General features: G+C 44.3%; 1 protein-coding gene across 3 annotated transcripts in view; it reads right to left on the minus strand.

Annotated features, from left to right (window-relative positions):
- Window positions 1-14,305, minus strand: part of SPPL3 (signal peptide peptidase like 3) — a 145,350-nt gene that overhangs the window by 2,579 nt on the left and 128,466 nt on the right. For all 3 annotated transcript variants that reach the window (XM_055237782.2, XM_063614705.1, XM_055237783.2), the window contains 4 exons: window positions 3,151-3,257; window positions 2,524-2,687; window positions 1,551-1,750; window positions 417-526 (listed from right to left, as the gene is read on the minus strand). In XM_055237782.2, the coding sequence (XP_055093757.1) occupies window positions 417-526; window positions 1,551-1,750; window positions 2,524-2,687; window positions 3,151-3,257 (581 nt within the window). The remainder of the gene's footprint in view (window positions 1-416; window positions 527-1,550; window positions 1,751-2,523; window positions 2,688-3,150; window positions 3,258-14,305) is intronic.

Below are 14,305 nucleotides of genomic sequence, written 5' to 3' on the forward strand. Positions count from 1 at the left end.
TGAGAACAGACATCTGGGAAATAATGTGCTCTCTAACTCTGGTTTTATCATATGCTGCCTCAACACTATTCAATCTTAATTATTCCCAAATTTTAACGTAGTGTTAAGCTGTTAGGTGGCGGGAGGGCACTGCTTTGAACAGAAGCAGGAAGTTGTCTCAGCTGGGCTCTGGGGCTTTCAGTTAGTTATTCCTTGACCAGGTGGTGTAGTGGCCTAGCTCATCAGCATTTTCTGTCAGTGGCTGCACGAATCTGGAAGCGTTTGCTAACGCCAGGGTAGCACACACACACAAACAGTCGAGATCACAAGCTCACTCAGGGGCATAAGCAGAATCACCTCCAGCGAGGAGAGTGCAAACCCACGACACAGGCCAATCCAGGTTATTGCTTTCACAGGTTTATAACTGCTGCTCTCACCTTTAAATAGGCCATCGTGAGGAGTGGCAATAAAGTAAATGGCACCAAATAGAGAAGGGCGGGCTGGGCGGCCCGGTGAATGCGAGACGCCACAGTAGCAGTGAGCAGGCCTGTGAGGAGAGAGAGGCATCTGTGAGACAGGAGAGGGAACCCGTGTCACCTGGCTGCTGCTGGGCAAAGTCCTGCAACTGTACAGATCTAATGTGCCATCGTCCATTCTATGGTTGGGGTGTGAAATGCCCAGCTTGGGCAGTTGAAGAAATGTGGATCAGCACAGCTTTAAAAAAAACCTACAACTCCAAGGACACATGACTGACCCAATTCTCACTCCTTGCTCAGGGTCCTGGGTTCAAACCCTCCCTCCAGCCCTGAGTGTGCCTCTGTCTCCTGTGATGCTGGACTTGGGAGGCAGAAGACCTGGGTTCAAGTTCCAACTCTGCTACTCACAATAGCTAACACAAACGTAGTTCAGACCTTCCACCTCTCCGAGCCTCAGCCTGCTCATCTGTCTAATGGGGATAATGCCACTTGCCTTGCCCCTCTGAGTTTGTGGACTGAAATGAACCCATGTGAATGAACTGCTGTGGGACGAGGACAGTGCTGGGGTTGAGGAGGAGGTACGGAGTGCAAGAGCTCCTTTCCAGTCACTGTGCGGGCAGGTTACTGCTTTTCCCAGCCCCATCACAATCATCTCCTGTCTGCCTACACATGAGCTGGCTACAAAACTTAGCCTAGGTCAGAGTGGCAGAAGTGTAGAACTAATGAATGTAAGTATCTGTTGAATAAAGTAGGAAATAAATACGACAGTCATTCAACTCTAGAGGAAGATTTAAGCACAGACTAATCCACTGCACTGTGTGCTGTGTGTCCTTGGCTTTGAAGACTGACACGCTTTTCCTACAATGTTCTTCAGATACACTGCTGGAGAGGGAACTGGCCTATCCAGTCCAGTACGCAGAACACTTAGCATCTCACGGGCCAGGCTGTCTATTACAGCACCCAGAATTCCTGCTCTGCACCCAGAATTCCTGCTCTCCTTCCATCCAGTAACTGTAGCTAGAAGACCTGATTTAATACCAAGGGTTGGAGGACAGCCAGAGCGAGGATCATCTGCAGTCTCTCTGGTTCTCTTACCTACAAAGTATCCGATGAGGGTGCAGTGAAAGTAGGAGACCTTCTGCATGCGCCCGGAGATGTTGGCAGGTCCAGGGGCCCCACAGGAGTCCCCACTGGCTTGTTTTTTGTAGTTGTCATAGCGAAGGACGAAGCATAGTAGGAGACCAGGCATAACGATGTCTCCGATGCCCAACATGGAGAAGTGGCTGCCAGTGGAGCTGGAATGCAGTTTCACAAGTTAGTGACGTCACACTCTACAATCCAGTTTCTATTCCTTTTGTGCAAAGTTTGTTAGCTTTTTAAGGAGTCAAAGAGCTTATCTGCATGGTAGATGGAAATCTCTTCTGATGGAACATTAGTTTTAAGTGTGTAGACAGAAAACTCTTCTGATGGAACTTCAGTTTTAAGAGTGTAGAGAGAAAAAGCTGCAACAGTACTGGCACTAGAGGTCTCCACCTGGCCCCCCGTGTTTCAGGAGAGCCCCTTGGAAGTGATTGCTGAAGTGATTTGCATAAGTGCTGCTTCCTCTAGAAATGTCAAACAATTAATCATTTGTGACACATTCACTGTTGAGACTTCGAATAAGCACCTGGCTACTATTACAGGTGGAAGATTAAAGCAGCACATTCATTCTGCCAAGATTATATTACCAGGAGCTGTATAATTCTACCATTAGAACTTATTTTTATAAATATCTTACAAGTTAAAAGGATCGAGATTCTCCTAACTCCCTCCAGCCAACTCTAAACAGTGGAAACAGCAGTAAGGCATGGCTGTTTGCTGACATTAATCAGTAATAAAAGGCAGCGCCTGGATCACTTAGTGATCGTTCTTGGCAAGCCAAGAATCTCATCCTCATTTCCTCTTCTGCAGCATGGAGATAATGACCCCAAGTTGGGATCTGAATGCTGATGAGATAAGAGACTGACCAAGGCCGGGAACAGATAGGCACAGGAAGACAGTGTGGTCCTGTCATAGCATGAGGTCCTACCTTGGGAAGACCAGTTTTCCAGGCAGAGACAGGCGAGGAACATCACGCCCAACATTGGGCCCCAGGTGGAGCTTCCGGGATAGAACGTCAAGGGGATTGTCAGCCGGCTGAGTGGCCACCTTCACCATAACGTTGCTATTGAAGATGTAGGCTGAGAAAAATACCTGCCGAGTTGGAGAGATGCCTTTAACAGAGGGAGTTGGAAGCAACCTGCTTTCAGCATCAGCCCTCCTTGCTCTTAAGAGCAGAGTCTCAGAATGCTGTGACTGCAATGCTTTCTTTGACTGTATGATTTGAGAAAATCTTTGCTCTTCCTGTGTACTTGCCAATTTCTGCACTCTCCACACCCAGAGATTACTCCCTGACAGGGTGGCCCCCACTGCAGCGAATCTTGTCAGCCTGTTACCTCTTCTATCCTAGGAGTCACACACACACACTACCTACTGTACAACTTTTCAGCAAACAAAAGGATCAGACAGAGCACCATGATACAGTTAAGGACTGGAGAGGGAATGATCGGCAGCCAGGCAAGCCTGACTTTGGATACTTCTAGTTAATAGTTTTCAGGAGTGAATGCTTTACTTCAACACAAAGAAGGGGAGGGGCTCCAAGGACATAAACGCTTACCCAAAAGACATCATAGATGAGAAGCCCTGAGAGAAGCAGGCAGGAGACCTTGAGGCTCGGCAGGCGGACAAAGGCGATCATAGCGACACAGAGGCCCATGGCCAGTGCTGGGGAGGAGACAGGATACGGCAGACATCAGTCAGTGTGGACTCCAGGCTCATCCTCTTTCCACAAGCTATGCCCCTTCACAGAGTTTGCAATTCCCTCAAAAATCAGGCAGGCCTAAGCTCCAGCTTCAGAAACTTACACACAATCGGTGCAAAGCATCCACTTCTTCAGCCTGTTTGGACTTGTGGAATTTGAGGTGATTGCCTTCCTCCTGCTAGACATAGTGTTTGGCTGTTGGAGACCCAGGAAACCAGTCCGAGACCTCCAAGCTCTCTTTTCCTGCCTTCCCTCCAATGTTGTGGATGTGCTGTCCTTGCACCCTGCTTTAAAGTGAACTCACACCCTAGATAGCACCCCCTTTCATTCACTTGGAGGCATCATCCCAGCAATTCATTAAATGCATTATAGAAAACTAGAGAATACAGTAAAGCAAAACAAAAAAATTACATTCCCACTTTTCAGAGATTACCACTGTTAACTATCTTCCTAGAATTTTTTTTTTCTTTTTGGAGATGGAGTCTCGCTCTGTCACCCAGGCTGGAGTGCAATGGCACAATCTCGACTCACTGCAACCTCTGCCTCCTGAGTTCAAGTGATTCTCCTGCCTCAGCCTCCCGAGTAGCTGGGATTACAGGCGCCCGCCACCACGCCCAGCTAATTTTTGTGTTTTTAGTAGAGATGGGGTTTCACCATGTTGGCCGAGCTGGTCTCGAATTCTTGACCTCAGGTGATCCACCCGCCTTGGCCTCCCAGTGTTGGGATTACAGGCGTGAGCCACTGCACCCAGCCAAGAATTTTTTACACACTTTTTTTTTTAATCTGATGAGATCACACAATCTGTTCCCCCCTACCCCCCACCAAAGCCAACAACCCCCAGTTTCCATTTGGGTGAATTTTTACCTCATTTAATCAAATTTCTCTATAGACCCCAAAACATCTTTTGTAGATGGTTTGTCTGTGCTGGTTTCCAATCTGGCATAGTCCACCCCACCACTTTTTTTTTTTTTTTTTGAGACAGGATCTTGCTCTGTCGCCCAAGCTGGAGTGCAGTCATGCGATCCTGGCTCACTTCAGCCTCTGCCTCCTGGGCTCAAGCAGTACTCACCCTCCTGAGTAGCTGGGACCACCAGCATGTGCCACCACACCTGGCTAATTTTTGTATTTTTTGTAGAGATGAGGTCTTGCTATGTGGCCCAGGCTGATCTCAAGCAATCCTCTCACCCTGTTCTCCCAAAGTGCTGGGATTACAGGTGTGAGCCACCATGCCCAGCCTAAAGTCCTTTTTTTAATGACTTGCTGAAACTGGAGTCATCTGGATTTTTCTGGTGCTTCCCTATTGTGGTGGTTGGCTTTTCCTCTATCCCATATATTTCCCATAAATTACATGTTATCATCTGAGCGCTCGATCACTTCCAGCAGGGCTTTCATCCCTGCTACTCCACTGACACTGCTCCTGGGGGCTCGTCAAGGATCCCCTCATTGCTAGACACAGTAATCGACCTCTGTCCTCCTCTTACCCACCTTTAGGCAGCAACCCGCCAAGCTAATGGCTCCCTCCTTCTCCCTTGATTCTCAGGACAATGTGCTCTCCTGTTCCTCCCCATTCACTGGCCTTTTCAGGCTTCTCCATAGCTCCTCCTCAATTCCCAGAACTCCGCAGGCCTTTCCTCAGATCTTTTCCTCTCTCAGTGATCTCGTCCAATCTCATGGCTCTTGAGACTATCCTACATGTCATCAACTCACACATTATTTCCAGCCTGAATCTCTTCTTGGAGCTCCAGACTCATACATCCTGTGGCCTAAGGGACATACATACTTGGCTGTCTAGTTGGCCTCTCAAATCTAACATGTCCAAACTCAGCTCTTAACAGTGTAGTCTTCCATCTCCAAGCATTTACTCTTTGCTTCCAATTGTGCAGACGGAAATCTGTGATGTCGTTTTTGACCCCTTTCTCTTTTACACCCTGCCTGGCACAAGCCGCCATCCTCTCCTGGCGTGCATTGCTGCAATGACCTCCTCCCTGGCCTCTCTGCCTCCAACTTAACCCCTAACAAGTCTCTTCTTCACAGGGCAGACAGAAGCAGCTTCTTAAACCCTAAGGCAGGTTTTATGGGTCCCCTAGCTCAAAACTCTTAAATAACTTCCCACAGAGTAAAAGCCACAGCCTTCATACTGGCTGACAAGGTCCTGCTGTGACGATGACCCTTCAGGTCACCTCCTGCTACTTCCTGTGCCAGCCACAGCAGCCTCCTCACTCTGCCCCCCCATGCTGCTGCTTCAGTGCTCTGCATTTACTGTGCCCTCTGCCTGAAACAATCTCCTCCCAGAACCCAACTGGCTCCCCTCCTCGTCTTTCACAGTTCTTGACTCAAGTACTAGCTTCTCAGTGACAGGTGGACTTTCCTGCAATTATATTTAAGATTATACTTCCTGTCCTTGTCTTGTTTTTCATTTCTCAACATCTGATATACAAAATTTCTTCTTTCTTTTTAACATTCTCACTGCTCTCAACTCCACTGAAGGTTCCCCGAGAGCATGGCTCAGTGCTCACCCCTGTAGTCTAGGCCAGGGCCTGGCAGGTGCAGGGCTCTCCCCTCCTTCAGCTCTCTTCCTCCACTGTTCTGCAAACACAGGTTTGATGAAGACACAGAGCTGCTGAGGAACTCTTCATGGGGTCTTGTGATGGGATGAATGTCCAACTCCCTGGCCAGGGAGGGTACTCTCCACTGTACAGCCCAAGCCCTCAACACGCATTCCTGTGGCTCTGTTTTCTAGCCAGTTCAACACGATTCTCCACTCTCCACACATACTGTGTTCTTTTCATGCTCTACACAGAAGGTCCTGCCCCCGGCTCCTTCATCTAGAAAATCCATCCTCATTCTGAAAGAGCCAGGTCAGGAGTCCTTTCTCAGAGTCTTACTCCTGACCTCAGGTGACCCACCCACCCCGGCCTCCCAAAGTGCTGGGATTACAGGCATGAGCCACCGTGCCCGGCCCAGTTGCTCCTTCTATGTGATGTGCCACAGAACGCTGACTGTCTCTCAACTCACTCATCCATTCTATGACTGTGTGAATATTTACACACTGGTGAGTTTATTCCTTGTGCTAGCTGACCATGTGCTCCTAGGAAACAGAAACCGTGTCTGATTCTTTCTGTGGATCCCTAGCACTTGACAGAGTAGACATTCAATAAATACTTGCTGAATGAATGCAAAACTGTGTTCTATTAACTTCAAATTTCAAATTATTCTAAGGCAAGTAAAAAGCCATATGAACAGATATATTTCATTTTCATAGAACTGGTGGTAAATTGTCAATATATGTAATAAAGCGGATAAATATAGCAGCTTGGCAGACCCTGGACGTATCAACTAAATTACTATTACAGGGGTTCCTACTGTGTGCATGGTGCTAATATAAACACAGAGGAGAAAAAGCTGCCTCATCCCTACAACTCAGAAGAGTTGGAAAGACAGTATTCAACCTAGGAAGAGAAAAATATGTATCTTCATCTCCACTGTCATCACTGTTATCAAGCACTCACTGACCTACAGGGTGAGCTGCAGTGTGAGTTCTGGAGAGATGTGGTCAAGATCTAATTCCTTGTAGTATAGTTTGAAGTCAGGTAGCATGATGCCTCCAGCTTTGTTCTTTTGGCTTAGGATTGACTTGGCGATGTGGGCTCTTTTTTGGTTCCATATGAACTTTAAAGTAGTTTTTTCCAATTCTGTGAAGAAAGTCATTGGTAGCTTGATGGGGATGGCATTGAATCTATAAATTACCTTGGGCAGTATGGCCATTTTCATGATATTGATTCTTCCAACCCATGAGCATGGAATGTTCTTCCATTTGTTTGTATCCTCTTTCATTTCATTGAGCAGTGGTTTGTAGTTCTCCTTGAAGAGGTCCTTCACATCCCTTGTAAGTTGGATTCCTAGGTATTTTATTCTCTTTGAAGCAATTGTGAATGGGAGTTCACTCATGATTTGGCTCTCTGTTTGTCTGTGATTGGTGTACAAGAATGCTTGTGATTTTTGTACATTGATTTTGTATCCTGAGACTTTGCTGAAGTTGCTAATCAGCTTAAGGAGATTTTGGGCTGAGACAATGGGGTTTTCTAGATATACAATCATGTCATCTGCAAACAGGGACAATTTGACTTCCTCTATTCCTAATTGAATACCCTTTATTTCCTTCTCCTGTCTGATTGCCCTGGCCAGAACTTCCAGCACTATGTTGAATAGGAGTGGTGAGAGAGGGCATCCCTGTCTCCTGCCAGTTTTCAAAGGGAATGCTTCCAGTTTTTGCCCATTCAGTATGATATTGGCTGTGGGTTTGTCATAGATAGCTCTTATTATTTTGAGATACGTCCCATCAATACCTAATTTATTGAGAGTTTTTAGCATGAAGCATTGTTGAATTTTGTCAAAGGCCTTTTCTGCATCTATTGAGATAATCATGTGGTTTTTGTCTTTGGTTCTGTTTATATGCTGGATTACATTTATTGATTTGCGTATGTTGAACCAGACTGTTGTGGGGTGGGGGGAGTGGGGAGGGACAGCATTAGGAGATATACCTAATGCTAAATGACGAGTTAATGGGTGCAGCAAACCAACATGGCACATGGATACTATGTAACAAACCTGCACATCGTGCACATGTACCCTAAAACCTAAAGTATAATAATAATAATAAAAAAAGAAATTGGTTTATTATTATTAAGCCAAGTAAAACTGGAGATTAAAATTTATCCAATAAATACAATACAAAGATATGAAAAAAAAGATCTAATTCCTGACTTTATAATCATATAGGATGTTTATTATACTAGGGTCTCCTTTAATTTTTAAATAAATTCATAAAACACAACAAACCTGGTAAAATGTATACAGATGTATATCATTTGAAATGAACCCAATGAAATGTATTAATCAGTGAGGCTTGACAAAGCTCAGAGCATTCAGAGCTGCAAAGGGATGACTGAAGCATGACGTTTAGGGCACTGAGAGATGTACCCAGAGCCCCTGCTCTGATTAACTCACACGCATATTTGAAAGGACAGGACCTCCCATGATCATCATCTTTAGGAAACAAAGATTTGGTTGTGTCATGAGTCAATAAACAGGACATTACCAGGGAGCAGCTCAGCCGGCTGGAGGAACAACAGTGGTCAGAAGTAGGTGGGAAGCCCATCAGGCAGAGTGCAGGTGAAACACAGGTTTGTGTATAGACACTGGCTAGGGTGATCTGTTCATGGACTTACAGGGGAATACATGGAATGCAAGGCATCAAGGGCACAAAGAAAGTAACAGAAGGCCTAGGATGGACAGATGGGAGACAGGAGTCTGTGGGGAGTGAGGGTCAGAGGACTGGATGATGCAGCTCACTAGTAACCAAAAGAGGGGCAGGGAAACAGACTGGACAGAGAAGCAAGAGGCCAGGCTCCTCGGGATAAGTTTATTTGCCTTTGTGACACATGCAGACATCCTGTCCCTTCCTGACCTTTTCCTTTTGGAGATGGAGTCTTGCTCTGTCGCCCAGCCTGGAGTGCAGTGGCATGATCTTGGCTCACTGCAACCTGTGCCTCCCAGGTTCAAGCAATTCTGTCTCAGCCTCCTGAGTAGCTGGGACTACCGGCACCCACCACCATGCCCAACTAATTTTTGTATTGTTAGTAGAGATGGGGTTTCACCATATGGGTCAGGCTGGTCTTGAACTACTGACTTCAGGTGATCTGCCTGCCTCAACCTCCTGAAGTGCTGGGATTACAGGCATGGGCCACCGCGTCTGGCCCGTCCTGACCTTTTCTACTCAATTTACCATAGAATTACTTCATCCTAACTGCGCAGGAGCCTTGAAAGGTCACAAGGTCTAAGCATCTACCTGCTGCTTTGTCATTCATCTCATGCTAATCCTCCTCCACCTGCGTCTAAACTAAATATGGAACAGACTGCTCAGTGACTGGGTTTTCCATGACTCCAGACAGTGTCATTCTATCCTAACCTTCCAAATAAGAAAGTCTGGGTTCATCTTCAACACCTCACAGCCTCTCATCATGCACATGAAATCTGCAGCCATTCTGAGGTGTTATCCTTTACTGTTACTGCAGACCTTGCTCACACCTCCACCCACTTCCTACTTTTTGCTGTGTCTCCTTTCCCTCCCTCCCTCTTACTCTTTCCCATGTACTGTTCACTGCCACTGTCAAACATCTGTTCACATAATTTCCTGCCTTAAGGTCACCAGGTTCCCTTCTCTATGACGAATCAAGTCTAATTATAAAGTTGCATAAAGTCAGGAGGCACAACCTCCATAGAGCGGAGCTGAGCACCATGCTGGCTCTGCTTTGGCATCTGTCTGAACGGGTTCCTATTCCTCAGCCTATCCCTTCTCTCCATCTGCGTTAAGCTGAACACCCTCTTTCCAATTAGACCATCTAGATCCTCTCCACTCTAGTCTAAGTTCCGTGTATGAAGAAGCAGAAGGCATCGTTTTGACTGTCTCGGAGAAGGCTCTTAGAGGCATATGGAATGAATACCACTCTGACCCAGCGAATACTGCCACAAGCGATGTCACAGTCCCAGAACATGCTCTCAATCTAGTTTGCCTGCCTTTCATTCTGTCATTCAAGTAACCCTTAAAAAATCTTACCTCCTCCTCAGGGCTTTTCAAGGCTAAAGTGAAGGGAGGTGCTCTCTTTCCCTTGCGGCTTTAGACACTCCTGAGACTCTCTCTTATAGGTTCACCAACACACTTAACTTTTGGTTAAACGTACATTAACCAAAAGTGTTGGGGGAAGTAAATGATTAATCTTAGCCATTTAGCTAGAGTTATTTTCAATTTATCACTGATATCTCTGTATCACATTGCCTTCTACAACCAGTGGGTCAGGGACAAAGACAGTGACACCAAACCGAGCTCAAATGTTCTCTATGAGGATGACATAACCTGTAAGGTTTCTAAGCAGTGCTCACATTCGCGATACAGGCTCTCTAGATATCTACGCCCTGTGTGGACTCAGCGCACCAAGAGTGTAGCATTTTATTTATTTATTTATTTATTTAGAGACAGAGTCTCACTCTGTTGCCCAGGCTGGAGTGCAGTGGTGCAATCTCAGCTCACTGCAACCCCTGCCTTCCAGGTTCAAGTGATTCTCCTGCCTCAGCCTCCCAAGTAGCTGGGACTACAGGTGCATGCCACCACGCCTTGGTTAATTTTTGTATTTTTAGTAGAGATGGGGTTTCACCATGTTGGCCAGGCTGGTCTCCAACTCCTGACCTCAAGTGATCTGCCTGCCTTGGCCTCCCAAAAAGTTGGGATTATGGGCGTGATCCACCGTGCCCGGTTGAGTGTAGCATTTTAAAACAAAATACCAATTGTTAGATTTCTGGCCCTAAACATGTTCTAATCATAAGTTAGTAGCAATTGCTATAAAACGAGGGGACTGAATCAGACATCTGTCAAGACTCTGTTAGTCCCTGAACTAGGCAGGGGATAGACTGTAAACCAGGTTCTATGATCCTTGATCACTAGGGGTGTGTACTCAATATTCATCAGCTTTTAGCTAACATACCATCACCCATAGGTCGAACTCTTTCAAGTCTTCCCAAATTTGAAAGGTTAATTTGCCAGATGAAACTGAGAGTAGACAAAACAGCCCTAGACTTCAGTTCGGGAAAATCCTGAAGTCCATTCCTATTGTTAATACTTCTTAGTGTAGCCCTGAAAATAATTATCCTGTTTTTACTCTAAATTAACTTCAAATATACAGACTTTAATTAAGAAACACTAATTAAAAAAAAAAAAACCCAGCCACCAAATATCACTGCTTACAAGATGATTTCAGATTCTGCAGAGAAGTCTGAAAGATAATATTCATGGCAGAGAGCAAAACACTACAGTGTATTACACAATATGGCTAGAAAGCTAGACTACTGTGACAGCAGAAAACAAGTCAAACACTAGTCTGAGAAACAAACGAAAAGCTCAAAGGCTCTCTTTGAGGAAAAATTCCATCCTTGGTCACAAGGGCGGTTCAACCAGTGCAAACTGGCAGGAAGAAGAGATCCGTGGATAAGTAATACTGGGAAACTGCAATAATGACAGAAAAATGCGGTAAAATTCTAATTAGGGTTTCGGGGAGCCTCACTGAACACTCAGCAAACTTTTCAACTATGAAGTGAATTTTCCAATGGAAATGTACTTCTGATAGCAGCCACTGGGGAAAAAAGTTCGTTCTTTATGGCCAATTTTCTACCAACTGTACAGTCTAGAGGAAGGGACTCGCATAGTAAAACAGACCCTTTAGTATGTCTTACAGAGAGGTGCTCACCCCATTCCTCCTTCAGTGAGTCTGATAAACCCATCCCAGACCTGTCTGCAGAAGTACAATGAAGAAAATTATCCCGACTTGCTCTAAAGTGTATATTTCCAATGGCTGTGAAAAGAATGTCACCTTCCACCATGCTAAACTTTTTTTTTTTTTTTGGTAGCACACTATTAGTAAACAGGCATTTTTTCTGTTCTCTGCAATGCTAAGGTAGGGCAGAGCTGAGGGTAGAAAGACCACACTGCTTACTGTTTTGAGAGACAGCTCATCTTTTTTGGGTCAGTGGCTTATGCTTTCATCGTCTCCTTCCACATTTGTTTAGGTGGCTTTAAGTGTATCATTATGGGGGTGGCCTCTCAATTTGTCATTTAAAGACACCATCATAAAACAGTTTCTCTTAGGAATATGTGGTTCACAGTCATCCAAACAACCAACTTACATGCACTGAAAAAATCTGGTTTAGATTCTAACCAACTAACTGGAATTTCTATATAGTTTCTGTTCAGAAGTAACAGCAGGAGAAACATCTGCCTGTTTCCTCATCAGGAAGCCACTGGACTAGGTAAGATTTAAGGGATATAATCATAAAAGAAGCTATGAGATTGATTTGGACTAAAATTTATTCTCTGTGCCCCAATAATTATCATGATCAAGATTCCTTAATATTGTATAATATTTTTAAAAGATTAGGTTTTACTAAAGTTTTTCAGAATCCCCTACATGCTCTGTTTATACATGAATCACTTCTTCCCTACTTTAAATTAACAAATCATTGTTTGCAGAATTCAACAAGTGCTACTCTTAGGAAAAGTCTAATGCACATAGCTGTCACTTTATCACTCTTAATAATAACTAGTCCTAGCACTTACCCACCCTTTTACCATAAGCTGGGCAAGCAACTTGTTGTATTACTTTGAATGTAATGTCATCAACTTCCGGAAGCACTGAAGTATTGTAACACAAATCACAAGCTACTGAAAGCGCTAATTAATACTTGATTTGGGAAATCAGGTCTGGTAGCCATTGCACTTCAGACTGCTTATGTGCATAGTGGGTTCTCTAGTAGTAAAGCAAACAATCACAGCACATGTTTTTATAAGGGAATACAAGATGCTAAACAAATGACCAAACCTGTCAGAATCAGCAAAGGTGAATTACTACACAGATGGGCATGGGTGATTTTGACTTTGCCTTCCCTGTCTGCGTCATCAAAGGTCTGTATAGTCTAGAGGGTAACTTGGTCTGCAAACTCAAGGAACTGTTTTAATAGCTTGGTATATGGTAGACACTCAAAAAAGCATTGAATAACTACTATGAAAAGATTTACATATTTATAAAAAATAAAAACATATTTAACATCTTATTTCCAAAATGACTGAATAGTAAATTATTATTATTATTATTATTATTTTTTGAGACGGAGTCTTACTCTGCAACCCAGGCTGGAGTGCAGTGGTGTGATCTCGGCTCACTGCAACCTCCACCTCCTGGGTTGAAGCGATTCTCCTGTCTCACCGTTCCGAGTAGCTGGGATTACAGGCGCACACCACCACACCTGGCTAATTTTTGAACTTTTAGTACAGACGGGGTTTCACCATGTTGGCCAGGCTGGTCTCAAATTCCTGACCTCAGGTGATGTGCCCGCCTCAGCCTCCCAAAGTGCTGGGATTACAGGCATGAGCCACCGCGCCTGGCCTGAACAGTAAAATTGACAGTTTCTCTTTAGATGTAGCAGTTCTATGAAAGTTCCCACATGCATTTACAGAGTCACCACCATGCTCAGCATAGAGAATGGTCACATCACCCCCCAAAACTGCTGTGTTTTTTCTTTATAGTCACCCTACTCCTCCACACAAACCCTGCCAACCACTGAGCTGTTCTCCATCACTATAACCCTGTCTTTTTAACAAATGTATTTTAAAATTGTAAGTATAACTTATATTTGTATGTTTTACAATTTGCAATCCACTTGCTAGTTTATTTCCACAGAATACTCAGTTTCTTATGTCATTTTACTAACTAACTTGACACACAGACATTTCAAATCATTGTACTGGTCAAAGTCACTTATGAAGACAAAAAATTCCTAGATGCAGAAGGACAAGTTTTTTGTTTTCCTTAAAGTTTAAAATTTCTTTCTTATTAAGATGATTCTTATTCTGGATCCAGAAAAAAAATAGTTTACAATCATTTTTGTCAAATTCTATCCAAATTGACCATGAATAGAACATCCTTGGTTTTGAGTTAATTAATATATTTGATGCAAATGTCTTCTAAAAAAAAATCCAAACAATTACTTAAGCCCAGGAGCTTGAGGTCACAGTGAGTTAGGATCCTGTCACCATATTGCAGCCTGGACAACAGACCAAGAACCTTTCTCTAAAACAAATTAAAAATAAAAACCCCAAACAATGGACCAAATACTATGCAGCAAACTTAAGATCAGTCATACAAAGTATATATAGCCTATAAGATCAGTACTTAGAAATTGTTTGACTAACTTAGCTACTCCGAACTTGAGGCAGTGACAGTAAGCATCACTCTGGGTGGCTCTGGGCTCAGACAATGATGAACATCAACCCCATCACCTCTGAGCCAGCCCCAGAGCTGCAGGTAAACACTGCCTGGTGGAGTGCAGAGGAGCCTCTCAGACCTGGCACTGGTTCCAAAGAACTCTGTCTCCAAAGTCTGGAGTAGCTTTGTGGTTATTTGGAGCA

Source organism: Symphalangus syndactylus, chromosome 13, assembly GCF_028878055.3.
Source record: "Symphalangus syndactylus isolate Jambi chromosome 13, NHGRI_mSymSyn1-v2.1_pri, whole genome shotgun sequence".
NCBI classification, from domain to species: Eukaryota; Metazoa; Chordata; class Mammalia; order Primates; family Hylobatidae; genus Symphalangus; species Symphalangus syndactylus.